Source organism: Chelonia mydas, chromosome 4 (assembly GCF_015237465.2).
Source record: "Chelonia mydas isolate rCheMyd1 chromosome 4, rCheMyd1.pri.v2, whole genome shotgun sequence".
Classification (NCBI taxonomy): domain Eukaryota; kingdom Metazoa; phylum Chordata; order Testudines; family Cheloniidae; genus Chelonia; species Chelonia mydas.
The window spans coordinates 41,744,083-41,771,089 of NC_057852.1; the positions used below are offsets into that span (position 1 = coordinate 41,744,083).

At 39.5% G+C, this 27,007-nt stretch overlaps 2 protein-coding genes across 36 annotated transcripts in view; both read left to right on the plus strand.

Annotated features, from left to right (window-relative positions):
* KIAA1109 (KIAA1109 ortholog) overlaps positions 1 to 9,808 on the plus strand; it is a 226,017-nt gene extending 216,209 nt beyond the window's left edge. For all 26 annotated transcript variants that reach the window (XM_043545479.1, XM_043545461.1, XM_043545464.1 and 23 more), the window contains 6 exons: positions 1,209 to 1,460; positions 1,909 to 2,112; positions 4,079 to 4,273; positions 5,252 to 5,386; positions 7,392 to 7,557; positions 9,077 to 9,808. In XM_043545479.1, the coding sequence (XP_043401414.1) occupies positions 1,209 to 1,460; positions 1,909 to 2,112; positions 4,079 to 4,273; positions 5,252 to 5,386; positions 7,392 to 7,557; positions 9,077 to 9,293 (1,169 nt within the window). In that variant the 3' untranslated portion in view covers positions 9,294 to 9,808. The remainder of the gene's footprint in view (positions 1 to 1,208; positions 1,461 to 1,908; positions 2,113 to 4,078; positions 4,274 to 5,251; positions 5,387 to 7,391; positions 7,558 to 9,076) is intronic.
* Positions 9,809 to 10,941: 1,133 nt separating this feature from the next.
* ADAD1 (adenosine deaminase domain containing 1) overlaps positions 10,942 to 27,007 on the plus strand; it is a 30,500-nt gene continuing 14,434 nt past the window's right edge. The window contains exons 1-9 of one of the 10 annotated variants that reach the window (XM_043545485.1): positions 11,012 to 11,035; positions 12,776 to 12,986; positions 14,611 to 14,799; positions 16,381 to 16,548; positions 17,313 to 17,381; positions 17,952 to 18,077; positions 22,265 to 22,388; positions 23,125 to 23,295; positions 25,124 to 25,353. In XM_043545485.1, coding sequence (XP_043401420.1) covers positions 12,788 to 12,986; positions 14,611 to 14,799; positions 16,381 to 16,548; positions 17,313 to 17,381; positions 17,952 to 18,077; positions 22,265 to 22,388; positions 23,125 to 23,295; positions 25,124 to 25,353 — 1,276 coding nt within the window. In that variant the 5' untranslated portion in view covers positions 11,012 to 11,035; positions 12,776 to 12,787. The other 9 variants (XM_043545484.1, XM_043545481.1, XM_043545489.1 and 6 more) reach the window with 9 other exon arrangements.

The window sequence follows — 27,007 nt, forward strand, 5'->3', positions numbered from 1 at the left end:
GCAGTTTTATACATCTATTTAGCCAGCAGTAGTTATTACATTGATATTATTCAGTACCACAGTTAAAATATGTGGATGGTGAGTTTGGGACTGGGCGGGACAAGAAGGAACAAGTTATAAAAATCAAAGGAGAATACTATCATCAGAGGTCTCTTTTGTATGGTGTTCAAGGTAATTTAATCCACTGACTACTATACACAGTATCTGCTATAGTGGAAATTGTATCCTGTAATTTTTTGGTCAGAGTTGCTTCCGAGAATAGGTACATAATATTCTTCGTGTTGTACGTTAATTTTTTTGCATTTTTTTTATGGAAGTACTTCCTCCAAACCTGCATCATTGATCTTAGTCCTCAGTGCTGCAGTTTTTCTTGTCTCTCATGTTACTGCTAAAGGTTATGCTGTAGTGTGTTGGCTGTTGGTTTGAATAGCTCACATATAGTGACTGTGTTCCCCACACATATGTGATCCTTGTCAATGATTTTGAGTAAACTTTTTCAGTAAATGTAAGGTTTATGCCTTTTTGGATAGCCTTCCAACTCTGATATATTTGGTTCATGTTTGTCGTCTAACTTTCTAACCAACCTTAAAGCTGTATATTATTTCTTTATTATTGACTTTTTTAGACTTTTTAGACTTTTTTAGACTATCCTATTCATTTTATGTAATTGTTGAATCCATTTTGACAGTTTGTATGTGTGGGTTGCCTTTGGGCTACCAGTACAATTTTCTGTATTAATCTTTGCTGCTTATTCTTATTTATTTGTAGTACAGTAATGCCTAGTGGCCCCAATCAAAGGTTGGAGTCCGGTTAGAGTCCCACAGTAGTAGGTGGTAAGCAATTAAAAGACCAGCTATTTGATCAGTTTTGTGAGACTTGTCTCCATGAAGACTAGCAATAGCCACTGCTGGAGCCATTTATCTTCCTGTCAGACATGAACTTGGGCACCTCCTAATCTGAACAAAAGAAATATGAGTTTATTGATATTCAAGTATGTTTCTTTGGATACTTTTTTCATCTCCTCTGTCTTTGCACATGACAAGGCTGAAACAATTTAAGTGAAATAGACTGTATAAAGTTAGTATAGCCAGAGTCAGATTTTCAGTAGACATAGAATTCCAGCAGGCATTTTACAGTTGTATCTTCCACTTCTGTAAAGTTCACAGTCATGCTTGAGGACCTTTCTATATTTGTGTTTTTTCCTCTAGTGCTGGATGCAGCGCATCATCGCCACTGGCCAGGGGTTTTGAAGGTAGTATCTGGGGGCCACATATCCTTATTTCAGGTTCCTTTACCAGAAGACGGAATGCAGTTTGGAGGATCCATGAGCTTGCATGGCAATCACATGACACTGGCATGCTTCCATGGACCTAATTTCCGTTCAAAATCTTGGGCATTGTTTCACCTTGAAGAACCCAACATTGCATTTTGGACAGAAGCACAAAAAATTTGGGAAGATGGTAACTAAAGCCTTAATGCATCCTTCACTTTAGAACCTTTTCTTGAACCATAATTGACCATCACTAACTAAGCAAAGCAGCTTTCCTATACTTTGAATCAATATTGTTCTTTTCCCAAAAAGGCTTCTACATGTTTAAAATAGTGATGGTGTACCAGAGAGAATATATTGCCTCTTGCTTTATCTGTTGCATAAAGGAAAACACCTAGTTGAGTATAATATTTGATACGTCCTTTATTTGAAGACTTTATTTTGCCAAAGTAGGAAGACAGCCTTCTTGTTCTGATAAATCTTTTCTGTCTATAAATAGGGAGGGTTTAGTTCTCCTATCACTTACCTTAGCTTTACCTTATCGGTTTACTAGTATACTTGTACAAGTGATAGGAGGATCAAGCCCTATCATACTATTACTCTCTTCAGAATGTATATATTTTTTTACATTGACACAGGTTCTAGTGAGCATTCTACATATGTTGTACAAACACTGGACTTTCATTTGGGTCATAATACAATGGTCACCAAACCCTGTGGAGCCCTAGAAAGTCCTATGGCAACAATCACCAAGATAACAAGGCGCCGCCATGAAAACCCACCACATGGGGTTGCAAGTGTGAAAGAATGGTTCAATTATGTTACTGCTACAAGGAATGAAGGTTAGATTCATATTCATTAATTTCTGGCCTGATTGCCAATCAACTGCAGAACGTGTTGACTTGAAATTAAAAAGGGAAAAAGAGGAGTTGAGCTCAGAAGAATAGATATTTTATGTTTCTAGAAAAGCTGAACCCCTATAATCCATACCTCACTTATTTGAAACCCCATTACTGGGTCATGTCCCCCAGAGTTTCACATAAGTAATGCTAGAATAAAAGTGAGTTTTGAACTTTAAGCAGAGGAGAGCTTTCACTTTAAAAGGTTCTCTCTTTTCCCCTCACCCAGGAAATCCAAGACAAATCAGAGTGGACTTTGGGCTTCCCAAAGATTGACTAACACAGCAAGACTCTTACAGATACTTGGATTCTATGTATGGGGCAATACAAAAACCTAGATAGAGTTCTGGCCCAGTTCTCCTTTGGCGCTACAAGTATCAGATCCCTCAGGCTTATCAGACTTTTAAGCACCATGCACTTAACAAGCTGTGCACACATGGATATTGTTTTGATCTTTAAGTGTGTAGCTAATACAGTAGAACCTCAGAGTTACAAACACCAGAGTTACGAACTGACCAATCAACCATACTCCTCATTTGGAATCAGAAGTATGCAATCAGGCAGCAGCAGAGACCAAAAAAAAAAAAAAGGCAAATACAGTACAGTACTGTGTTAAACATAAACTACTAAAAAAAGGGAAAGGAGCTTTTTTCTTTGCATAATAAAGTTTCAAAGCTGTATTAAGTCAACGTTCAGTTGTAAACTTTTGAAAGAACAACCATAATGTGTTGTGCAGAGTTACGAACATTTCAGAGTTATGAACAACTTCCATTACTGCAATGTGTTCAACTCTAAATTTCTACTGTAACTCAATTTTTCACTGCTCATATGCAGTCCTGGCTATTAAACATATGTAGCCGTATTGCAAAACTAGTTTATTTCCTGCTCAAAACAGTTTATCTACCAAACTTGAAGGTTCAAAGTTCAACCAGTTTTGGAACTATTCCTTTGAGTGGAGGGGTGGGTGCAGCAATGTGGTCATGCTTATTATAATTGGGAATATATTATTAGTATCTTCACATTCAGTTTCCAAAATTAAGGTGAATGTGCTAAGTTCCAAGCATTTGAAAATAGGGGACTGCAACAAAGATTGTTTTGAAACCTTAATTAAAATGGTGGTTTCTAAAGAAATTGTTAGAAAAAGTCTCGTATATGTATACTGCTTAAAAAACCAAAATAATAATTTGTCAGTCTTCTATCCATTCTTTAGATCACTTTCTTAAAGTAATAGAAAACATGAGTATAGTGAAGATGTATCAGCCCTAGTAGTCTCTCTTTAGTGAGGTAAAATTATCTGGAAGGAGTAAGGAATACAGAATAATGCACCAAGGATGCTGTGGGAGCGATTTGAGACGTTACCCTTTCCTCTGAATAAATGTACTTCCTGGAGCAGTGGTTCCCAAACTTGTTCCGCCGCTAGTTCAGGGAAAGTCCCTGGCGCGCTGGGCCATTTTGTTTACCTGCTGTGTCCGCAGGTTTGGCCAATCGCAGCTCCGAGTGGCCGTGGTTTGCTACTCCAGGCCAATGGGAGTGGCTGGAAGTGGCAGCTAGTACATCCCTCACCCCGTACCGCTTCCAGCCGCTCCCATTGGCCTGGAGCAGCGAACCACGGCCACTGGGAGCCGCGAACGGCCGAACCTGCAGACGCGGCAGGTAAACAAACTGGCGCGGCCCACCAGGGGCTTTCCCTGCACAAGTGGCAGAACAAGTTTGGGAACCACTGTCCTAGAGTGTTCTCAGCCCAGACATTCTTAGGAGTGAGAGACTGGTCTTGAAGTTGAAATACCGTGTTGCAGTGAAAAACAAAACCATTATTAGGTTAGAACGTTTGCAAATCTGTCTCCTTAAATGGTGATAAGGCTTTTTAATAAAGATTGCTGAATTGCAGCATTTGCTATTATCCATATAGAACTAAACCTGCTTCGAAACGTTGATGCTAATAACACAGAGAGCAGCACAACAGTGAAAAGCTCAAGCTTGTTAAGTGGATTCAGAGGAGGATCCAGTTACAACCATGAGACCGAAACCATCTTTGCATTACCAAGGATGCAACTGGACTTTAAATCCATTCATGTTCAAGAGCCACAAGAACCTTCATTACAAGGTGCAATGGACATCTTTTTCTTTTCCCTTTTTCTCGCTGTTCAAGACTATTACTTCAGTTATGATCATGCAATAGTATGAGAAGATTTTACTTCACTGAAGTAAATGGTGTTACACTTGCGTAAAATTGGTCTGAGAGAAGAATTAATCTTTGTATCCTAAAACTGAAAAGCTGACAAACTAATGGCTTTCTATGCAAGAAAATACAATCCGATAACCAGCTCAAATTTTGGGATTTTAATCTAAAGGTAGTTGGAGTTCTGGGTAGACACTGGCTACTCCATTTTCTTAAATTAATCTAGAGTGAATTCTGATGTTAAATCCTGAGGCACTGTCCCTGGAACAGGCACTGTTTGAAAACCCTTGGAAGAATAAAACCCTCACCATCTATGATAATTTTGAATAAATGGATTAATAGGATTAATTTGTTGTGATATATTTTAGAAACAAGGACCATTTAAAAAATGAGAATCCAGGTCAGGCATCTAAAATAAGTGACCTAACTTTTAAAAGTGCAGATACTTTCCAGTTCCTAATTTAGGTTTCCAATTTTTAAATCTTGGTCAAAATGGCTATATTTTACATCGGCTCTCGTTATAGTGGTTAACCTTTCCACTGCTGCCCAAATAGGCATGTTTGACCTCCACGTCCAATAGTGTCCATTACAATTATACATGGAGCTGATAGAGCTGCCTATAGTTATGGTTCACTGACACAAATTGGGATCAGTATAGTTCCACATGATGGAATTCTCTTTTAAAAAATTTAAATTGCACTGGGGAAAAAAACTACATAAAAAGAATCTTAAATTTGCAAAGCTGGGCAACCTCAATTCTGGCCTTTCCTAATTTTTGAGTGCTTTGTTTTTGCAACATCAATTCTTTTAAGGTTTTTTGTGTCATATATATAGTGTAAAATTGAGACAGATTGTATAGATATCACACTTTACAATATGCTAAAATTACTTTTCTTTGTCCAGACACCAGTGTTAAACCAACGGTGGAGTGCAGTGTAGTAACTGAATTCACAGATCACATTTGTGTGACGATGGATGCTGAATTAATCATGTTTCTGCATGACTTGGTGTCTGCTTATCTTAAAGAAAAAGAAAAAGGTATGTGGTTTTAAAAAAACCTCTTTATGATGTAATGTAAATGAACCATCTTATATTAAGCCACTTATATATGAATTTATTTTTATACATTACTATTAATACTATAAAGTAAATTTTGTTTTGTTTAAATGAAGGCTTGCTTTTTACGGGTTAGGTTTTCGGAATGTTTAATGTTGGCCTAATTCTGCTCCCATTAAAATCAATGGGACTACAATTAAGACAACACTGAGTGAGTTTGAAAAACCTACCCTTACAGTGTAACTGAGATTACAGAGCTATATTTTCCAAAGAGCACTACTAATGACTGAGGGCTAGTCTACACTACTGTGCTACATCTGCATGGCTGCACTGCGTCTGGTGAAGATGCGCTCTCCTGTCAGCATATTTACTTCACCTCAGCAAGAGGCGGAAGCTATGTCAACGGGAGACGCTCTCCTGCCAACATAGCATGGTGCAGATACTGCTTTAAGTCTGTGTAATTTTTCACACCCGTGAGCATATTCAGATGCATCATATTTATTTTTTATTAAAATGTTTTAATAGATTATAATAAGTTTAGGCCTTAACTTATTCTTTATTAAATTCAGTATAAACATGTACTTTAAATAAGCAAATTAAATGATTTAAATAAAAATGATTTTTTTTTAAATTATCAATTTTTATCCACTTGCAGTAAGTGAAAAATGCTACAGAAGATCTGTCAATTTTTATTAAATACCATATTAATATTATTAATATAATACCATATTAATAATGTTAATAATATTATTAAATTATTAATATTAATAATATTAAATATTCACACCCGTGAGCATATTCGGATTCAGCATATTTATTTTTTATTAAAATGTTTTAATAGATTATAATAAGTTTAGGCCTTAACTTATTCTTTATTAAATTCAATATAAACATGTTTATATTTTTTAAAAAAACTTAAATTGTACTTTAAATAAGCAAATTAAATGATTTAAATAAAAATGATTGTTTTTTAAATTATCAATTTTTATCCACTTGCAGTAAGTGAAAAATGCTACAGAAGATCTGTGTATTAGTTTATTAAATACCAAGTGCTCTAATCTTTAGCAAATGTAAACTAATATAAAAATACCTATTCAAACATGTGTATTTCTTATGTATGGTAACAAAAATGATTGAAGGTAGAAAGTTAAAACCTACCTTCCTTGATCTCACAAAAATCTAAAGAATAAACAGACTTTAAAAAACTGATTAGTTTATAAACTGTTAACATTAAAACTTCATCTTTGTGTATGAGAACTTGGCGATAAGTGATGTAACTTACTTTATCTACGGCTGTCATCCCCCATCCGAACCTCCCCTCTCCCCTCCACATAATTGTTAGTAAAAGTCACAGATAGGTCATGGATGTCCATGAAATTTTATTGCCCGTGACTTTTACTAAAAATAACCGTGACAAAATCTTAACCTTAGTTATAGGCCTGTGATCCCTGCACTGGAACCAAGTAAATGCCAGGTATAGGACCGTATGGATCATGGGCAGCAAGCACTCCTTCCCTGTACTAAAGTTTAATAAATTTGCGGCCTGCCACATCATTCCATGCATGTGTCTGCCCTCATTTTGCTGCTTTGTCCACATCAAGGTATTCCATGTGTTTTAGAGGTGAATTACAAATGTGGTGAAAGTCATAAATATGGAGTGTCTGGTGTGTGTGAAGTCCAATGTTTTGCACAGATATTTGCATCCAGTGTGAATAGTTTTTTTAAATATACATGCACAATAAACGTTACATTATTAAGGTATTTAAGGTTCATTAGACCTGAGGATTTTGAGAGTTTATTTTTATGTGTGTAACTTGCTCTTAAAGGAGGTTAAAGGAGCGTAACAATTATATTCCTAATGCTTGTTGAAGTAAGATGTGTCCAAGATAAGAATGAACTTAGCACTTACTTTACTACCAAGTCCAAGCAAAGCCTTGAATAAATGCCCATGAATGAAATTTTACTTTTCCCTCCCCCCTCTTTGTAGCCATCTTTCCACCTCGTATTTTGTCTACTCGACCAGGACAGAAAAGTCCAGTTAGTGTGCTTGATGAGAGTTCCACTGAGAGAGATGCAGAAGAAAGCATTACTTACACTACTGTAGACTGGAGAGAATTTATGTGCAATACTTGGCATCTGGAACCCACACTTAGGTAATCAGCAGGCTTATTTTGCAGTATATTCAATTTTACATTTATTTTGACTGAGTAATAGTATTAAGTGCAGAGACTATTCTTCAAACCACAGATGTTTCAATTTGATAGTTAACCTACTAATGGGATCTAGCCTTATGGAAGCTGTCACAGATTCTGCTTTGGCTGTTAGATGCTGATAGGAAGACACCTGCTACAGTATATGAAATGTCATTTGGTAACAAATGCTGGGTAATACCATAATTCACCATAGACAATGGCTGATCCGCTGGATCATGGTGTACACGTAAGAGATCTAGTCAGATGCCGAATGAATCCACTTATGGCTGACAAGTCCAATTCGAGAATAGCCACTGGATAAAAGCACTGAAAGTTATACTGCTTAGAACTCCTGCACATACAACAGCAAGGTTCTCAGGTGCTCAAAGTCAAGATGAAGCAAAATGCAGCTCATTAAAGACCACACATTAACTTGTCATTTACCTTTTTCTCCTATTGTTCAAATAATCTTTAATTTCCAATTTAAAAAAAGAACTTAGAACCTTTCTTCTATTCTATCAGTATGTTTTCTCTTGAGAATGTAAGCTGTTGGGGTCAGGGATCTATTGGTTATTTAAATTTTTTAAATGTAAAACACACTTCTGGGGGCTATAAAAATAATTTGAGGCAGACATTCAAATGAGAAACGTCTCTTTCAAATATTCACTTTCTGTTGATTGTCAGCTAGTTAGATCCCCTGCTTTCTCTACTGATGTAATTTAAGAAACTCCTTTTTTCATGCAGGGAGGGAAAAAGGGGGTTGGTTTTTTTTCCTCCATTTTCACAATGGGAATGGAACTATTAAGTATTTTTAAAAAGTTATTATAGAATGAATGTAGTTCTCATTAAAAGTTGCCATATGGCTGATGAAACTTCCCATGCAACAGAAGCAGAAACAGGTGTACAGGCACCCGCTGCCCTAAATATGCACTTCATCCTTGACCAACAGGAATCACTTCTGAGAACGAGGGGGTATCTGTGTCATCTCCATGCCTCCTTCAGTTGTTGGTCTCTGCTGAGACTGCTAACAAGGGCACCAATTACTGCTAACTATAATGTTTTGATAAGTGAATACTTGCCTGCTAAGAACTGGACTGTGAGACGACCAACTCAGTCCACCCAGGCCAATAAACACCTATCAGATAACTATTTTTGGTTAATCATAACATGCTCCAAATTGACACGGGATCCAGAGATGACATATTACATCTGGGATCTCCTGAATCATCTAGTCTCTCCAAAAAGGTATAAATACAAAATTTATTTACATAAGTTAGCTGAGACTGAAATAAATGCCTGTTGAACTTTCACAGTTTAGAAGTAAAAAAGTTTGATTTGACAGTGCCAATGTTAACTTATGATGAAGGTTCTAGTTGCTATGCCTTACTTAAGGCTTAGTTGAGTTTTACACTTAACGCAGGGATTTAACCTTTTTGGGTTTGGGGTTTGTTTTTTTTGTTTGGGTTCTTTTGTTTTTTAGATTAATCTCTTGGACTGGAAGAAAGATTGACCCAGTAGGTGTTGATTACATTCTTCAAAAATTGGGCTTTCATCATGCCAGGACTACTATTCCTAAGTGGCTTCAACGGGGGGTAATGGACCCACTGGACAAAGTTCTGTCAGTCCTTATCAAAAAACTTGGTACTGCTCTACAGGATGAAAAAGAAAAGAAGGGAAAAGACAAGGAAGAACACTGAAGATATAATTTGTAACTAAACTAATTTTATTTCCATTCTGTCTGAGACTGATATTTTATTGTATAATAAGAATTTATTTTAAGTATGATTTAAAGAGAAACCTAACAGCTTTTTTTGCTACTATATTTAAAACTTACATTGTAAGTGACTGTTTACAGTGGTATACGATACCATTCTGTATGTGGTAAAGTATTGCATGATTATGACCAATGTATATTCTGTGAAAGAATAGGTGAAATACTGTAAATCTGCTGTTTAGCATTAACAGTTTTATGATGTGCAATATGATTCCTGCATCTTTAAAATATGTGCAGATTAACTGTGAATTTTCATAACTTTCATTGGCCATAACACACACATACCCTTGTTAATGTGATTCTGTTAATGGCTTTTTTTGTCAATGTAGACTTGTATAAATTCCTGTATGTATATAATTTATGGAACTGTGATTGTTATAGTGCTAAAAATCATTTTAAGTTTGTTACACTTGTAATAAAAAACAGTAACTACTGTTAGTTTTTTTTAGTTCCTTTATTCTCAAAAAGTAGCAGTAAGAAGTGTTAGTGGGGCATGCTCGCCCATGTCCCCTAATTCAAGCATTGGAAACAGATTACATTACAGAGTTTTAATTGTACAAGTACTAGAAAAAAAGTTTGGAGTTTATAATGTCTTAAGCTGTAATGGAATGGGGACAGGCAGAGCTAGGGGAACATCTATTAATAATGAAATAGAAAAATGACAGCCTATCCAATGCAAGTCTGAGAGTTTAATACGGTAAATAAAAATCTGTCTTCCACCCTCTGGAAGCCTATAGGAGCCTGTGGAAGCTATGATTTTTTTTTCAGACTTTTTTTATTGAATAAGACTTCTAACACTTGAACATCACACATTACTTTGCTCCTCTCAGGATTACTAAGAACTTTATATGGTGTGTGTGTGTGTGTGTGTAGCTTAACACTTTTGCTTGTATCTATTATACATTTTTAAGCCCATTATTCAATCGTGCCCTGTGAATAAAGTTCAAATTACATGTCTATACTTGCAAGCACAGCTGTACAAAAACAAAAATAGCTCTTCTGGCCAGTTGCCTTTGTAATGTGTCCTTCAATCACACATGCACTTATTCATCTAATGAAAGACGAGGAACTGTACCTTTTATGTGGTCAATGTAATCCACCTTTCTACAATATTTTTCTGTTAAATATTTGTTTAAAATGTTTATTTCCTCTTCACATGTAAACCTGCGTGCTGTGAATATTATCACCTGAGCCGTCTGCAGCTGAAAACTAGGTCACTGTTGAGGACTTTTGTTCTAACTTTTCCCATGTACAAAATTGGGATTATTCTTAAAAGTCTCTAACGTGGGGCTTTCCCCTAGCGAGGCAGAGGCTGATGTTTCTTGCCGGAGTGGGTGGGGGTCGTTTTACGTTCTACTTTTTAAAGAGCCAGGCTCCAGTCACAGGAAAATGTCTAGACGGGGACCAGCGCCAGTAGCTACGCCAGGGGCTGTCCCGTGCACACAGCAGGACCCAGTGGGCGCGGGAGAGAGGAGGCATAACGGCCCCGCTGCTGTCACCTCCCGGCGGCTGGGCTTTGGCGCCCGAGCGCACTCCTCCCCGAGGCCGGTTCCGACGCCCTGACAATGAGCGCTGCGAGGCCCCTAGAGGGGAAGGAGCGTGGCTGGGCGGGCGGGCGGCCACCGCAGGGCACGCTGCTGCTTCGGGAAGCAGAGTCCAGCTCCCGTGAGAGGCGGCAGGTGCATGACAAAGCACCTGAGCCTGTGGCCGCCAGCCCCACCCAGGCGTCCCCCGCCCCATGGGGAGGGGTGGCCGCTCCCGGTCATGCTGTTGTACGCGCCCGCTCGGGGCTCCCATTTGCTCCTGCCGCTCACGGCTAGAGGGTTGCAGGGCCCGCTCAGACTACCCGCACAGCCGGGGGGAGGCGCCTTAACGGTCTCTATGTGGCGCGCTCCCCCGCGAGGCGAGGGATACGGAGACCTTGTGTGACCTAGGCCGAGTGCGTATCCCACTCCCCGTCCCCGCACGGAGCCGCCTCGAGCCAGGCCCGTCGGCGGTTGGTCAGAGGATCACGTGATTTGAGGGCGAAGCTTTTTCAGAGACGCCCTCGGGCCCCGCTGCCGGCCAGGGAAGCGGACTCGGGGGTGTCGGGTCACGTCACGCGCCCCTCTTCGCTAGTTGGCCCGGGCACCGGTCTTGAGCAGGCGCGTCGGTGCGGACGGAGGGAGCCGCCGAGGGGAACTTAAATCACTGCGGGGGGCCGCTCTCGCGGGAGACTCTAGTCCCCTCGCTCGGTGCAGGACCTCGGGGTGGTGCTGGGGCAAGCCTCGGTCACGGGGCACGGCCTCGTCTTCGAGCCTGTGCCCCGGAGAGGGGGCTGCAGAGTGATTCTCACCTGGCGCAGCCAGTGGCTTGCGCTCCCCAAGGGGGCGGCCCCAGTGCGCGCCCCTTGCTCCCGTTGCTGCGCCTGCCCCACAGCGCGGTGGGGCTGGTGGGAAACCGCAGGGAGTCTTGGGCAGGCGCTGCCATCGCCGTTCTTCTCCAGCCCGCGGGTACGTGGCATGGCGTCAGGCTGGGATCCCTTCCCACGGGAAGCCTGGCCCGCCGGGGCACCTGCCCGACAGTGGGACAAAGGAACCTTCCCGTCCTGTTTGCCTGAGCCAAAGGGGCTAGAGCCTGAATCGGCGTGAAAGCCAGCCACGTGGGGCTCTGCCTTGCTGAGCCCGGGCAGCAGTGCTGGAGCTTCCGCTCCCATTGCTTTTGTAATCTAGGGTAGGGGTTCTCAACTTTTTTTTTTTGTTTTTTTCTGAACCTCCCCCAAGCCCCCAGTATGCTATTAAAAAATCCAGGGCCTTTCTGAGCCACCATAACTGGTTTTCTGCATATAAAAGCCAGGGCCGGCATTAGGGGTAGCAAGCAGGGCAATTGCCTGGGGCCCCAGGCCACAGAGGCCCCCACAAAGGTACATTGATTAGGCTTCAGCTTCAGCCCTGAGTGGTGGGGTTCATCAGGGGCCTGGCTTTAGCTGCACGCGGTGGGGCTTCAGCTTTCTGCCCTGGGACCCAGCAAATCTCATGCTGGCCCTGCTTGGAGCCCTCCCCCCGAAAGCTGCTTGATGCCACCTAGAGGGCCCTGGACCCCTGGTTGAGAACTACTGATCTAGGGCACCTGGGACTCAGCAGAGCAGTTGCCTTTCAAATTGTGGTTGCAAGGAAAGGGGAAAAGTTCTTAGCTGACTGATAGCATTGCCATTGTCTCCCTATGTTCTGTTTTCCCCCCTTTTGTAAGTTTGGGTCTCAACTACTATTAGTGTGCTTTTGAATTTAGTAATTTTATTTATTAGCAGAAAGAATCAGGAGGTATGAAACATGTAAAACTAATTTGTGGGGAAATTGTCCAGATTAGCTAGGCTATGCTAATGTTCAACAGCCTTAAAAATGTCTGTTGGCTAAATTTGGCTCTTAGGTAGGTGGAAAAATGGCTTGCAACAATGACTGGTTTCGAGGTTCCAGAGTACCCAGTTTTGCTCAGATGCTAAAAAAGAATTTGCCCACTGAACCCCCTCCTCAAGTCTCTCCTCAGCCATCTCCACACCCTGTGAATATGGGCCTGATGTTTTCATCTTCTGAAAATTACAGCATGCCAAATTCAGCATGTAATGTGACACAAATCACAGGTATTGTCTTTAAGTTTATTAAGCTGATTTTCTTCTAAGAATGGCCTTTCAACACTCTTACAAATAGCTTTGCAAAATTGTAATGAAAATTAACCTGCCTAGATATGCCATCTACTTGCTTTTTACCAGGATCATTCATAATGAAAAATATTTTACTTACCGATTTAAAAAAATAACATATTGAGGGCAAATAAAAAAGTTAAAACTATTAACTTTAATTTTTATCTTTTTACTCTTGTACATGTCAGTAAAACATATTATTTGACTGTTTCTTAATTATTATCAAGCAGTGGTGTAAATAAAGAGATGCAGCCTATTTAGATTTAACATCACATGTAACATCTATGGAATTTGTGTGTATAAACTGGGTGACTCTGCAGGTGGAAGTACAGGGAATTTTCATCTTAATAAACTTGAATAACTATAAACACTTTTCAGAAATAGCTTTTCTGTAAAAGAGAAGTGTAGAATCCTCATCTTTACAGCCCTCTAAGCTAATGCTATCTCTCAGCTGACTAATCTGCTCTCTGCCTTCATCCCAGTCTCTCTTGCTTTAGGGCAACTTCTACCTGGAACCTGCAGTTGAGGATCCACGTGGGTGCAGGGGTCTGCCCAGCTAGAGTTCATTCTTTCATCAGGTCTATAATGTGTACACAGCACTTCATATAAAATGCACCAACATGTATATAACATGCTTTGTGTGCATCATCTTTTGTAGAAAAAGCTGAGAATTTTAACGACGGTTTTGTTTGATAGTAACAGATTCCCTGTCCCCCGCACATATGTAACTTTTGAATGCGGGAGTTCAAGATTTTAGCAGGTAGTCTTATTTCTGAGTCTTTTGTCTATCAATATGTTTATTATAACTGAAGAGGAACTCTTAATCTGTATAATTTAGATGCAGCATTTATTTCATGTGGCAGGTGCTTGTGTGTATTTGTGAACTGAACGCAATAATATTTTTGTGACTTTTTGGAGAAAAATGTTTCTCCTGTGGTTAAAGCTCAAAACATACTTGGATAATTGGGCAGTGTCTTACTTAGGAAAAGTAATCAAGTTTAGATCAGGCTAAGATAGCCCATGCTAAAATCCAGTCTTTTTTCTAGTGTAGATACCGGGTAACACCAGTGCTGTATCCTAGGCACCTGCATGATCCGTTAAAATGGACCTGAGAGCCCATGGCGTGAGGCAAAAACAATATTATTGCCTTTTGTGATACTGTAGTAAAGAGCTATGGATTGTGCTTCTGCTATTTTTGTACGCCATGAAACAGATTTTTATGTGTTAAATCAGATAAACAGGTAATCTCTGGAAGTACTTATATCCCCTGGAAATTATGGCCTTTGGTTCTGGGTTTATATGTGACTGGGTTTGACTTCAGAGACTATCAGGTTTACTAGTCAAGGAACAAGCCCTAGTGCCTTTAAAGGGGTAGGCACCAACATTTACAGGGTTACCAAAACTACTTACAACCTCTTCCGTTAGAATAAAATACAAATTGCTTAATCTTCCAGGTTACCGTTGTTGAGATGCAGCAATACTATTCTCACACTTTCATTTTACTTTTATATATTGCTTTTAGCTTAGTACACACTAACATCTTAATTTAACAAATATATTTTAGGTCATGTTTCAGACTTGCTATGTTCCAGAGCAGCCCATCCACTTCCAATCACTTCACTTCTTCCAAAGAAAATACCAAAGGAGTTTATACTAAAATATAAACGTGGGGAGATGAATCCAGTATCTGCCTTGCATCAGTTTGCACAAATGCAGCGTGTGCAACTAGATTTGAAGGAAACTGTTACAACAGGTAAATGAGAGTGTCCTTGTTGCCTCATGAAGTTGTTCTGTATGCAGTTGGTGTGACTGGCTGATACAGAAACTAATTTTTTTTTTAAATGTTGGTTGCACTGTATATAGTATTAACAGCTATTTTTACTATGCCTATATCATGCCTTCATGTAATCCAATTAGTGGTTAATGTGGTCACTACAAAATCAATTACAGAAAAGGAAAAAGCTCTCACCCTGGTCTTTGAGTACTTTTTTCAGGTACTTTTTAGACAATTAGTTCTTATAGTATATGTCTACGCTGCAGTTAGATACCCCTGGCTGGCCCATGCCAGCTGACTCAGGCTCGGGCTAAGGGGCTGTTTAATTGCGATGCAGATGTTCAGGCTCAAAGTGGGAAGGTCCCAGAGCTCAGGCTGCAGCCTGCTCTCAAATGTCTCATCACAATTAAACAGATCCTTAGCGTGAGACCCACAAGTCCAAGTCATCTGGCATGGGCCAGCTGTGGGTTTTTAATTGCACTGTAGACATACTTATAGGCTGTCATTCTAATTATAAGCAACTTTATTTACAACTTGGCTTTCTAAATTTGTACCAAATATGAGTTAATATTATGCGACCTTGAACATACTCATTTCGTTGTGTGTAATTTGCATCTTCTCCACTTATGTGTTTTGGGGATGGTTCACGTTGATATTTGGTCACAGTGAACCTGCATCTGTATGGAGAGTTTAATGCTTTTTCAGTGCTATTCAGTTGAATCCTCCCAGACTGAATCAGATATGGTGGGACTGTGCAGGAAGTGAGCCAGTCAGTGAAAGATCCGTGTCCACGCAAGGCTAACTTGGTTAACAGATCAAACCATGGCAATGACAGGAGGTTGTCCTGTCATATGCAGTGCAGTGCAAAAAGAGATGGAACCTGACCTGTCGAAGGTCTTGTTTTCATTGGGGTCTCAGCCTACTAGGAAGTAATGTGTCTGTTAAACTAACCCAAGAGGAAAGCTGAGATTTTGGCAAACTGGAATTCTGTTTTTTGACACAGACTTTGATGTTGGGAAATACATTTTCGGAAGTTTTACCATAAACGTAAGCCCCGTTTTTCAGAAGTGACTTGAGGACTTAGGAGACTTAGTCTGATTGAAAGGCTATAGGATTTAGGCTCCTATATCACTTTTGAAAATGGAACACAGGCTCTTGAGTCTAGGTGTTCTTGAAAATTTTACTCTTAATTTCTCTCTGAAGCTCAGGTCCCAAACATCACACCACTACTGAGAAGTAGAAAAATAGCCTCATTTTACAGAAGCATTGAATGGCCATAGTTTTCACTAAAATGAAAGGCACCTAAGTGAAGGCACTAAAATGAAATGCCTAGCATCTCTGAAAAATTGGGTTTTTCATTAATGTGTATAAATCTATTTATGAATCTTGGATGAAAGGTGAAATAAGGTATAAAATATCATTCTTGTAAATGTAAAAAGTAGTTTGGATTTGTTAAAATATCTTGGCCTTATATTCATCTGATTTTCCATAATTATAAATGCATAAAGCTAATGAATACATTAAAATAAACTTCTAACTGTATACGGCTTCTTTTTCTAGGAAACGTCTTGGGGACTTACTTTGCTTTTTGTGCAGTGGTAGATGGAGTTCAGTATAAGACAGGATTGGGGCAAAACAAAAAGGAGTCTAAATCAAATGCAGCAAAACTGGCTCTTGATGAGCTACTCCAGTTGGAAGATACAGCACCAAAGGTTTTTGAAAGTTCAGGTAAATATTCCAGTAACATCTCTACAATAAAAGTATTTTTAAAAATAAATGTGTAGAGTAGCTTTGACTAAACACTCCTGCATCAATGTCTCTCTGCCCATTCCAATGAATCCTTCCAGCAGAGTTAATCAGTTTGCAATCCTTAAATTTTCCCTTTCCTGCTCTTGTATTTTTAAATGCTGCTTTCAAGGTTCTTGCTATCTACAAAGAGGAGAAAACAATAAGTTAACCCTTTAAGCAGTTTCTTTTCTGTAGAGTCTTCCATGTTATTACAGCTATTCTTTCCAGTAAAAAATTATTTTAAATTTTGTTCATGGTCTTAGACTTCTTGTATTGAAAGTCCTATTGCACTAAGTCACTGCTTTCTGAAGAATTCAGTCATTACAACGTTGATCTCCTGCTTTTTTGAGACAAGGACTTTATTAATAATCTTCTGTCCTCACGTGCTATAGCTTTGAAAGAGAGCAGTACTTTATAGAATGTGGACTAATTTAGGGGAACTAAATTAATTGTGAAGTAGCTTATTTTTATTCAATGATAAAACAACTGACAGATGGCAAAGTGTGAATTTAAATTATCCTGGTTGTTTGAGGGCCTTCCTGTTTCTATTTATGTAACTTGAAAAAATTGTTTCCAATAACCTTTTATTTTGGGACTTTAACTAAAATGTAACTACTCTACTGCTAGAAACACTAAATGACAATGAATGTTTTAAAGTCTTAAATGTTTCCCACAGTTAAAACTTTCTTATTTTAAATTTACAGGTCCTCCCCAGATTCCTGCAGAACCCATAGTTTCAGCTGAATCGACATACATGTCAAAGATGCCTTATGGTAGGAAATCCTATTTTCCCTCACAGAAAATTAAATTGGAAAGCTAACCGATGTCTTTACAGAGTTGTATTTGGTATTCATTCCTGCCAGCTTAATGATAGCTATGAAAATATTGCTACGTGGTTCATGCAGGGATGTCTCTGCTTTAGTGACACTAATCTCCCAGTGACGTCTGAGATAAGAGTGGTGTACCTGTCATATAGATGGATAAATACACAGATGAACTTGCTTAAAGTCAAACAGTGAGTCAGTGGCAGAGTTGGAATTAACGTTTCTGTCCTCAAGATATAAAAGGCTGTGTCTAATAGATTGCATTTAGGGAGCATACCAGCATAACTTGCTTGAGTTTTTATTCTCAATTTTTCATATGCACTTTTAATTTTTAAATTAAAAAATGCCTGTTGGCATTATTTAGTATGGATTAGTGAATGTACTGAATGACTTTATCATATGTTCAGTTTTGTAGCTTATCTGAATGGTTGACATTGCTTTGTTCTGTTTTTTCCTACAAAGTTGTATTTTGCTGGTTTCTACAGTCTTTTTTTCTTTTTAAATTATTTTGTTCACTAGAGAGAAGGCATCTTGTGTATGAAAAATTTTCACGAGTTGTCAGGGAAACCTTTAACAGTCTGGCTGCCAAATATCCTGAGTACCAGAGTTGTAGAAATTCACTGGCTGCTTTTATAATTGAAAAAGGCAAGTCTATTTTGAATGTTCAGTGTACTTGTATGAAAAAACTCGTATTTGTAGGGTGCATATATACCAAAAGGGATATTGAGCATAATATAGTAATGTAAATTAACCTGTATAGTGGCCTAATAAATCCCATAACCAGCCAACCATACTCCTTTTGACGTACCATAAAATCATCTATAAAAAACAGAACATAATTGTACTTCCCTTATAAGGATATTATAAATATAGATTTGTACGCATTGAAATGGAAAACATTCCATTATGTTAGCCCTCACCAGAAAAGATGAAAGATGCAAGCCTTCTCAAGATTGTTGGGGTTGAAACTGCTGCGTAATCTCACTTGTTCAGACTTACTTTTCATTTTGAATTTTCAGAGGGCAATCGCAACAAATTATTTGTTTTGTTATATGCGTTTCACTGGGAGTTCTCAATAAATTAAATTTAAAGGGTTGCTTCTCAGGATAACACATTTCATAGTTGAAAGCTTTACATTATTCATTCATTATAGCACCTTGGAGTCCCTGTTTTGGACTGGGAATCTATTGTGCTAGGTCAGAGGTGGGAAAACTACCACCCGTGGGCCACATCCGGCCCGCGGGACCGTCCTACCCGGCCCCTGAGCTCCCAGCCCGGGAGGCTAGCCCCCGGCCCCTCCCCCGCTGTCCCCCCTGTCCAGCAGCTACACCACTGCGCAGACAGCTCAGCTTGCACCCACCCACCTCCCAGGATTTCCAATAAGCCTGTCCTGCTGCTCTGAGCAGCCTGGTAAGGGGGCGAGGGGTGGGGTTGGATAAGGGGCAGGAGGTCCCGGGGGGCAGTCAGGGGACAGGGGCAGTTGGATGGGGCGGTGGGTCAGGGGACAGGGAGAAGGGAGGGTTGGATAAGGGGTGGGGTCCCGCGGGATCCTGGGAGGGGGCAGTCAGGGGACAAGGAGCAGGGGGGGTTGATGGGGGTGGGGTCCAGAGGGGGGCAGTCGGGATAAGGAGTTGGGGGTTGGATGGTTCCGGGAAGTCTGTCAGGAGGTGAGGGGGTTGGATAGGGGCAGGGGACAAGGAGCAGGGGGGGTTGAATGGGTCAGTGGCTCTGAGGGGGGCAGTCGGGGTGGGAAGTGGGAGGGGGCAGGGACCAAGCTGTTTGCAGGCACAGCCTTCCCTACCCAGCCCTCCATACCATTTCGCAACCCCTATGTCGCCCTCGGACCAAAAAGTTTGCCCACCCCTGTGCTAGGCACTATACAAGCACAGAACAGATATAAGCCTTCTGGGGCAGGGACTAATTGAAATAAATTCTAATATGAAGTAATTGGAGCACACTCACTGGACCAAAGTTAGACAGTACAGAAAATGCAGATAGATATATATGTTCTTTGAAATCATAGGCCATGTTGTGCAGTAGATGCAGCCTACAGTGACTTTCAGGGATATCACCAAATAAAGTACCATCTGTGATGGGATCCCCATTTGTGGGACTTCTGTGCCCCCTTAACTCTCCAGCCTGTGCTGTCTGTCGCAAAGCTTTGCTAGGACAAGAAGCAAACCCCTCCAGGCGCTTTTATCACTCAGCACAACCACATGTGGAGCCCCACACCCATCTAGATTTCATGAGCGCTCCCAGAGCCACTCATGAATCACAGAGAGAGGAACCAGCAAAATCCCCGCAGCTTCCAGCATTGTACCTCAGGAATATACCGTCTTGCACTGCTCAAGACCCTTTGTTGAGCAATGCAAGTTTATTAATTGGTTCACCACTTCAATGAAAAGTGGATATACCCCTGCCTTTGTAAACCTGAGCAGATTTACCAAACACTTCAGGCAAATTCATTGGTAAAGGTAAACATTAAAACAAGTTTATTGATGACAAAAGAGAGATTTTAAGTGATTATAAATGATAGACAAAAAGTCAGTGGTTACCAAAAGAAAGTATAACCATTCAGTCTAAACCTTAATCTTTATCATGCTAGACAATATTTAGGTCAAGCAGTGTTCTGACCCAATTGGATCTTCAAGTCCTTAATATACAGGTTTGTCTCTTAAACCTGGGCCAATCTCCTCTGTTGGAATCTTCAGCCTTCTGAGCGTTCTTGTTCCTTGCTGCGTAGGTAGTGGGAGGAGAAAAGGCAAATGCATGGGGCCACTGTGTTCTGTTTTATACCCTTAGTCTATGTGCTTGGAGAACATAAGTCCAGGCATGTCTGGTGGGCATTGCTGAGTCACCAGGCAAGGCTGAGCAATTCCCCTGAGTGGCCTTGTACAAGTGAGTCATTGCATTGTAGTTCCCTTGCTGGACAATGGCTGTTGATGGTTGTTTGACACTGCCCAGGTGTTGGCTATCCCCCTGGTTATTGTCTTTGGGGAGCTAGTATCTGGGTGCGTCCCATACCCACAGCATATTTTAGTGACAGTCATACAACACAATTCTCATAACTTCATAAGCATTAATGATATACATAGTTAGAGGGAACAGTAGGTTTCAGCAGATCATAACCTTTCCCATGATATCTCACATGGCATGCTTTATATGAAATATCACAATTATATTCAAATGATGAATCTGGGGGGTTGCAGGGTGCTCCCCCGAGGTATAGTTGTTAGCTAGCCAAGAGGTCCTGAAGATGTAGAACACTGTACAAAAGAATAGACTGACTTTTATGTATTTCAAAATGAGAAGTTACTTTTGATAATAATCAGTATGTGAGGTGCCATATTTGTATTGCTTTCCAATGGTCTTTTTTCCATCTTTGGGGGTTGCCTTATTCTGCTCTACTGATGGAATTTGCAATGCATGGAAGAGGATACTATAATTCTCATGTGCCTTATCTTCCTGCTACAATGTTGGACCCTAGGGCATATTTCTAAACTTTGGTATTACCATATGTTAACAACAAGGTCAGGGAGTTAGGCGTGGGAGGTTTTGCTGGGATTCTATCTGTAAGGGGGGAGAGCAATGTTGACATCATCTAGGATAGAGAGAGGCAGTTGCAATGATCTTAAAAAGGGGATTAACAGGATGTAGACAAGTTTTCAGAGATGGAGAGAAAAAGAAAAGAATCTTTTTGGCGGGCAAGGAGAGGAGGACAAAGTAGTAAGGCAAAAAAGATTGAGTAGTGGGGTGATATAAAGGGAGAGCCAGATATACTGCAAAGATGCCAACTTGGGGAATGGGGAGGATGGTGGAGTCCTGCCAGTATGGAGAAGGGAAGGGAAACAATGAGCTTTGTTCTTATCATATTGATCTTAAACTGATGGGACATCCTGAAAGAGAAATCACCTAGATGGTTGTGGATGTAGTAATAAGGAAACCAAAGTGGTGAAATAGGCTTGAGTTGTCACTGCAAAATTAACAAACTCTGGATGAAGCTCTGAGGGGCAGCAACAGAGGAAAAGGGAGATGATACACACTGAAAGCGTAGCGAAGGAGATTGAAGGAGAAGAGAGGTATTTGAGCATTTAACGAAAACCCTTGGAGGTGAGTTTCACCGAGATAACGATAAGATCCAACTGTATTGAATAGAGTTCAAATTAATCTCTGTACACAGAGTACAATACCATCCTTTTGTCTTCCCCTGCCTTGTACTTAAGTTAGTGCCTAAGCCATCTGCACCATTGATACTCACTGAGCCATAGGTCTTTTTTTCTGTGCCTTGAGGTAGGCAAAGTTGGTGCAGCTGTAACTGCACTTGTTGCATTTATCTTGCTGTCACTTAGCAGTCTGAGTTGAAAGGGTTAAGGGAGTCATCAGTCTCTCACAAGATTTTTAAAAGTCCCCCAAAACTATTTCTTCTGATGTCTCTGTGGAAACTGAGTAAAAACTACTTCTCTCCCTTCCAGAAGAGCAGAGTTCTGAATTCTTCTCTGTTATCCCCTTCAGTTTACAATTTGTCAAGGACTTACAGGGTCAGTGATATACCAGGACTTTAAAAGTATAGTGGTCCACAGGTGTGTAATGAAATGTTTTTAAAATATGCTCTAAACTCTTATGGTAAAGAGGTATTTGGTAAATGAAAATAATCAAATTTCCACCGATAATTAAATGGTGGCCTCATAAGATTAAATCATTCTTCTCTTCTCCCCTTTTACACTATAATCAAAAATGGAATCCTTTTAATTCCTCCTTTAAAAGCAGTTGCTTTAAAAAGACGGGATCCTTCAATCAAATGAAACTACTTGTTAACTACTTTTTCTTTTTAGCTGGACAGCATGAAGTTGTCGCTCTAGGCACAGGAGAATTCAATTACAGTCAGTGCATTCATCATGGTGGGAGAGTGTTGCATGACACTCATGCTGTTGTTACTGCAAGACGCTCTCTGCTTAGGTAAGAAGATGAGTACGTAAACTAAGAACTGCAGACAACCATTTTGATTAATCTAAATATTGATGGCAATGCATTTTGTGAATAGTAGTTTTCTATAGTTAGGGCTACTGTTTGGGAGGTTTATTAACTTAATTTTTTTAGCAATTTTTGAGTTTTATGGTGCTGTCCAAAAATTGGGGCTTTTTGGAGGGGGTTTTTTCTGTATGTAGTGTATTACACAGCTTTTCTCATTACAGTAATATTTACTCTCAATAATGTTTGATGTTCCCTAGTGCACTTCAACATAGTATTGTTGCAAACAGTACTAAGTAAAAACTCATTAAGGAACCTTTAGTGTACACTAGCAGGGTCTACATGGGCCAGTCAATGTGTGGCATTAGTGTTCTTTAGAAATCACACCCCTATAGTCTGCATTACTGCTCTGTGTAGACAAGTCCTTAGATATAAGTAACTGTTCTGGGTGTTTTTCCAGTGTTTGGGTAGTCACCAGTTTCTTTTTTGTATTGAATGGTGTTTTATTGGTGTCTGTGGATTAAAAACAAGTCAGAAGCCTTATATATAGAATTTAAGGTTTCTTTACTAGATTATTTATTCAGATCTTACAGATGTGCTGAATAAAATAGTTGTGTCTAAATGCTCAGCAGCTTAAAATGAATTTACTTTTTTATACAAATATGCTAAGTCTTTTAAAGTCTGCATATTTCAACATTTCTTGATCTATAACACTTTGTTGTAGGTATTTTTACAGGCAGCTTTTGTTGTTCTACAGTAAAAATCCTATTATGATGGACAAATCCATATTTTGTATGGAACCAGCATCAAGCCTGCTCAGTCTAAAACAAAAGATAAATATTTTTCTCTACATGAATCAGTTGCCAAAAGGATCTGCTCAGATAAAGTCACAGTTGTAAGTATGAGTCTTCAAATCTAACAGATGCTTATTCAGAGATGTAATAAGATACTTAAATCTTCTTTTGAGAATAAATTAATCTTCATCATAGTGAGGAGCATATATAGCAGGACACTAAATCAGATGGTATGGAAAAGTTGAGGTTTTGGGTTTATTTGATAGAACTGTGTTCAAAAATATCTTGATTCTGTAACTAATGGACTGACAAATGTGTATTTTAGAGCTTTTCCTTTTATATGTACACACTAAAATTGTGTAGTATGACTAGAAAAGAACTGTTTTCATTGTATGACGTATTACTCGACCGTGGTACTTAAGACTGTTGTTGCTGGAATGTTAATGTTGACTGCTCATACTTTCAGAAATTCTTGGAGTTTAAAATAGTCCTTTCAAGCTAAAGTTAGAATAGACTTCTAGGGAGTCACCTGAAGTGGAGCCCCCACAAGGAAACTAATTGAAGAAGAGGAGGATACTCACTTTGTCGATTTCTTCGAGATGTGTGCCCTTGTGGCTGCTCCACTACCAAGCTCTGTTCCCCCCTGCTTTGGTGTTTCCTCTGTCAGACTTCGTGGTAGAGAAGTAACTGAGCATGCACGGGCGAAATGGGCGCTACCAAAAAAAAAACTGATTAAAGATGCAGGGTGCATGCGCACCTGGAGTGGAGCACCCCAAGTGAGATACACCTCAAAGAACTCAAGTTACTACACAAGGTGAGTAACCTCTCCTTCCTTTGAAACAATAGTTTGAGCTTGTCATTGAAATCTGCCATTTGTTGGTCTCTGACAATATTTTTGAGGTGTCTTGATCATGAGGCACGAGGTTGCTTAGATACTAACAGATGGCTTTTGCCCCAAATCCCTCAGCATGGAGAGCTCTTTGAATAGCATATTTAAGTATAGAAAGTTTTGTTTGTTGCAATAGTAAATAGTCCAGCAAAACCATGTGAGATGGCTTCATGTTGGACACTTATGTAAGTATTCCTATGTTGGCAAAACCTATCGCTTTATTAGCAGGTTTTAGTATGCTTTTCTGAGAAGAAATTAAGATAAATGGTAGATGAGGAGTGCTGCCCGCAATTAGTGCCCCTGTATGCCTGCCACACCATGGGTTGGGTGGCTGGGGCAGAATGCAAGACTTTTAGCCCAAAGTCACAGGCCTCTGCTGCCTGAGGAACTCTCTAAGCTAAGAGCATTACTAAGGTCTTTTCTGTTTGGAATAGCCACTAAGAAGGAACATAGCATACTAAGCCAATTTTACATCTGTTTTCTTCAAATATGTTGGAGCGTGAAGGTTTTTTAACTGTTGTCTCAAATGAGAGTGGCAAGTTTGCATCTGCTTTCATGTGGCAAACATAGCCTCCAGATAACTTGCAGTCAGATGCATAATGTAGCAATAGTAGCCTACTTGCAGTAGAATTTCAGTTTTGCATGACTAGTGATGGTTAGGATTTTGAGACTCATTAGGCTGAATTACTGCTTCCTCTGGTCAATTTGAATAGTCAGTAATATAGTTATTTATAAGAAAGTAGCTTAAGTCATCATATTAAACCTTTTATGTCTTGGACACTCCATTTGGAGGGTTTTGGGGGGTTTTTTTTTGTTGTGGAGGAACGAGTTCTATGACTTTGCATTGCATCTAGAAAACATTGACATAGCAATCTAGTAATGAAGTAATTTGGCAGTATAAGCAAATTTTGGCATTTTAAACCTTGAAAGGTAATGAACAATGCTTGTTAATTTTGTTTCTTAGCTGTCTTTTTATATATTTTTTTAAAAGAAAATATTTTTGTTGGACTTCATTGGCTTTTCTGTAATCTTTATTTTAGACGTCTCAATCCAAATTCTATATCTGCATTTGAAGCTAATGAAGAGCTTAGTCTCCATCTTGCTGTGGAAGGCAAGATTTACCTAACTGTTTATTGTCCCACGGAAGCTGCTAGCCGGGTAAACAGCATGTCAGCTAGTGACAAATTAACCAGATGGGAAGTGCTGGGTGTCCAGGGAGCATTGCTAAGTCACTTCATTCAGCCAGTTTACATCAGCAGTATACTTGTTGGTAAGCCTTCCTTTACTGATGTAAAACAATCATTGCTTATGCCCTAACTTTCAGCTGTGGTATTTCATTCTGGTTACATTAATAAAAATTCTAACCAAGTGGAATATAATGCTTTATTTTAAAACTTGTTTTGAGTTTTCTATACTTCGTTTTCAAAAAGAAACTAAATATAAATGTATTTATACTTAAAATTGAGGTTTAACTTTTTTGAGATTATAATATGTTCTTCACTCTGTCAGATTACCCTCTCTGTCATCATACATCAATTCTAAATTTCCTGGGTTTTGTTGGTTTGTCACAGATGCAGTTATTCTGTCTTTAGAAATAAGATGATGTTACAAAGAATGTGATGACCATATAAATTTAGACCATTTAAATAACTTGCATATATGAAAACTCCCAACTATACAGTCCCATAATTACACAGTACAAAGTAGAGGTGATCAAAAAACTTGAACATTTTCTGTTGAATTTGCAGGGGTAGTATGAAAAATGTCATCAAACTCAACATTTATACTAAAACTAGTTGAAGAAAAACCTTTGTAAATCATCTTACTTCCTACTTTTAAAGATTAAAGGTACCTCTAAATTAACTAGTTGGCAATAATTTTATGCTGGGAAATAGTAACTGCCAAGACAATAGTAAGATTTTTTTTTTGTCATCGTATGATGATCAGTGAATGGCTGCCTTGAATTCCTACAGTAGTATTTGGCTATGCAACTCAAATAGGTGAAATGGAATTGCTGGAAATAACATGATATTGTCAAGTATTTTCTCTCCTGTGAGCATTTGTACTGTTAAATTAGTTTACACGTAGATCAATTCCCTAGATTTTAGCAGTTGTGGTGACTTTTCCCGTGATAATATACAGAATGCAGTTTTGGAAGCAGTCTGAGGAGAGTCTTTTTACTTTCTCCTAGTACCTAATTGTATGCCTGTTCCTGTCATTCATACAGAGTGTGGACACTCACTCATTCTGCTTTTTTAAATTACTTTTACGTTCTGATTTTTTTAATGTTTAGATTAATGCATACCAGATTCTTTCTTCAACCTTCCCGTACACAAGAACTCTCCAGACAATATGTACCCCTTGGTGCCGGTTTAGTCCTTGATGGAAGTATGTACTTCAGAGCCCAGAAAAGTCAAAGGCTAGGACTACACTACAGAGCTGACAACTGTGGCGCTGCTAGTGCAGATGCTCTAAGCCAAAGGGAGAGAGGTCTCCAGTCAACTTAAATTACTCCAGCGCCTGTGATCAGTGGTAGCTATGTTGGCCGGAGAAACTCTCCTGCTGACATAGCTGTGTCCACACTAGCACTTAGGTCAGTATAACTTATGTCGTTTGTGGGCGGGGCGTAATTCTCACCCCCTGAGCAACATATGATATACTGACATAAGTTACAGTGTAGACAGCCTAAATTCAAATCTGATAAGCTAAATGCTTCTGTTAAATTCCTGGAATAAGTTAAAATATAGAGTAACTCCAGTGACGACAGCGCAAAGGCTGACTTTCTACTTCAAAAATAAAACACCATCGTAGCTTGCAAGTTTAATTAGCATCTTGAACAAAGACACCAAAGATAAGTTGAGCCTCTAGAGAGAAGGTGGTACTTGTTGCAGATGAAGTTTAGCAAAAGCTTGTGTTGCCAATGA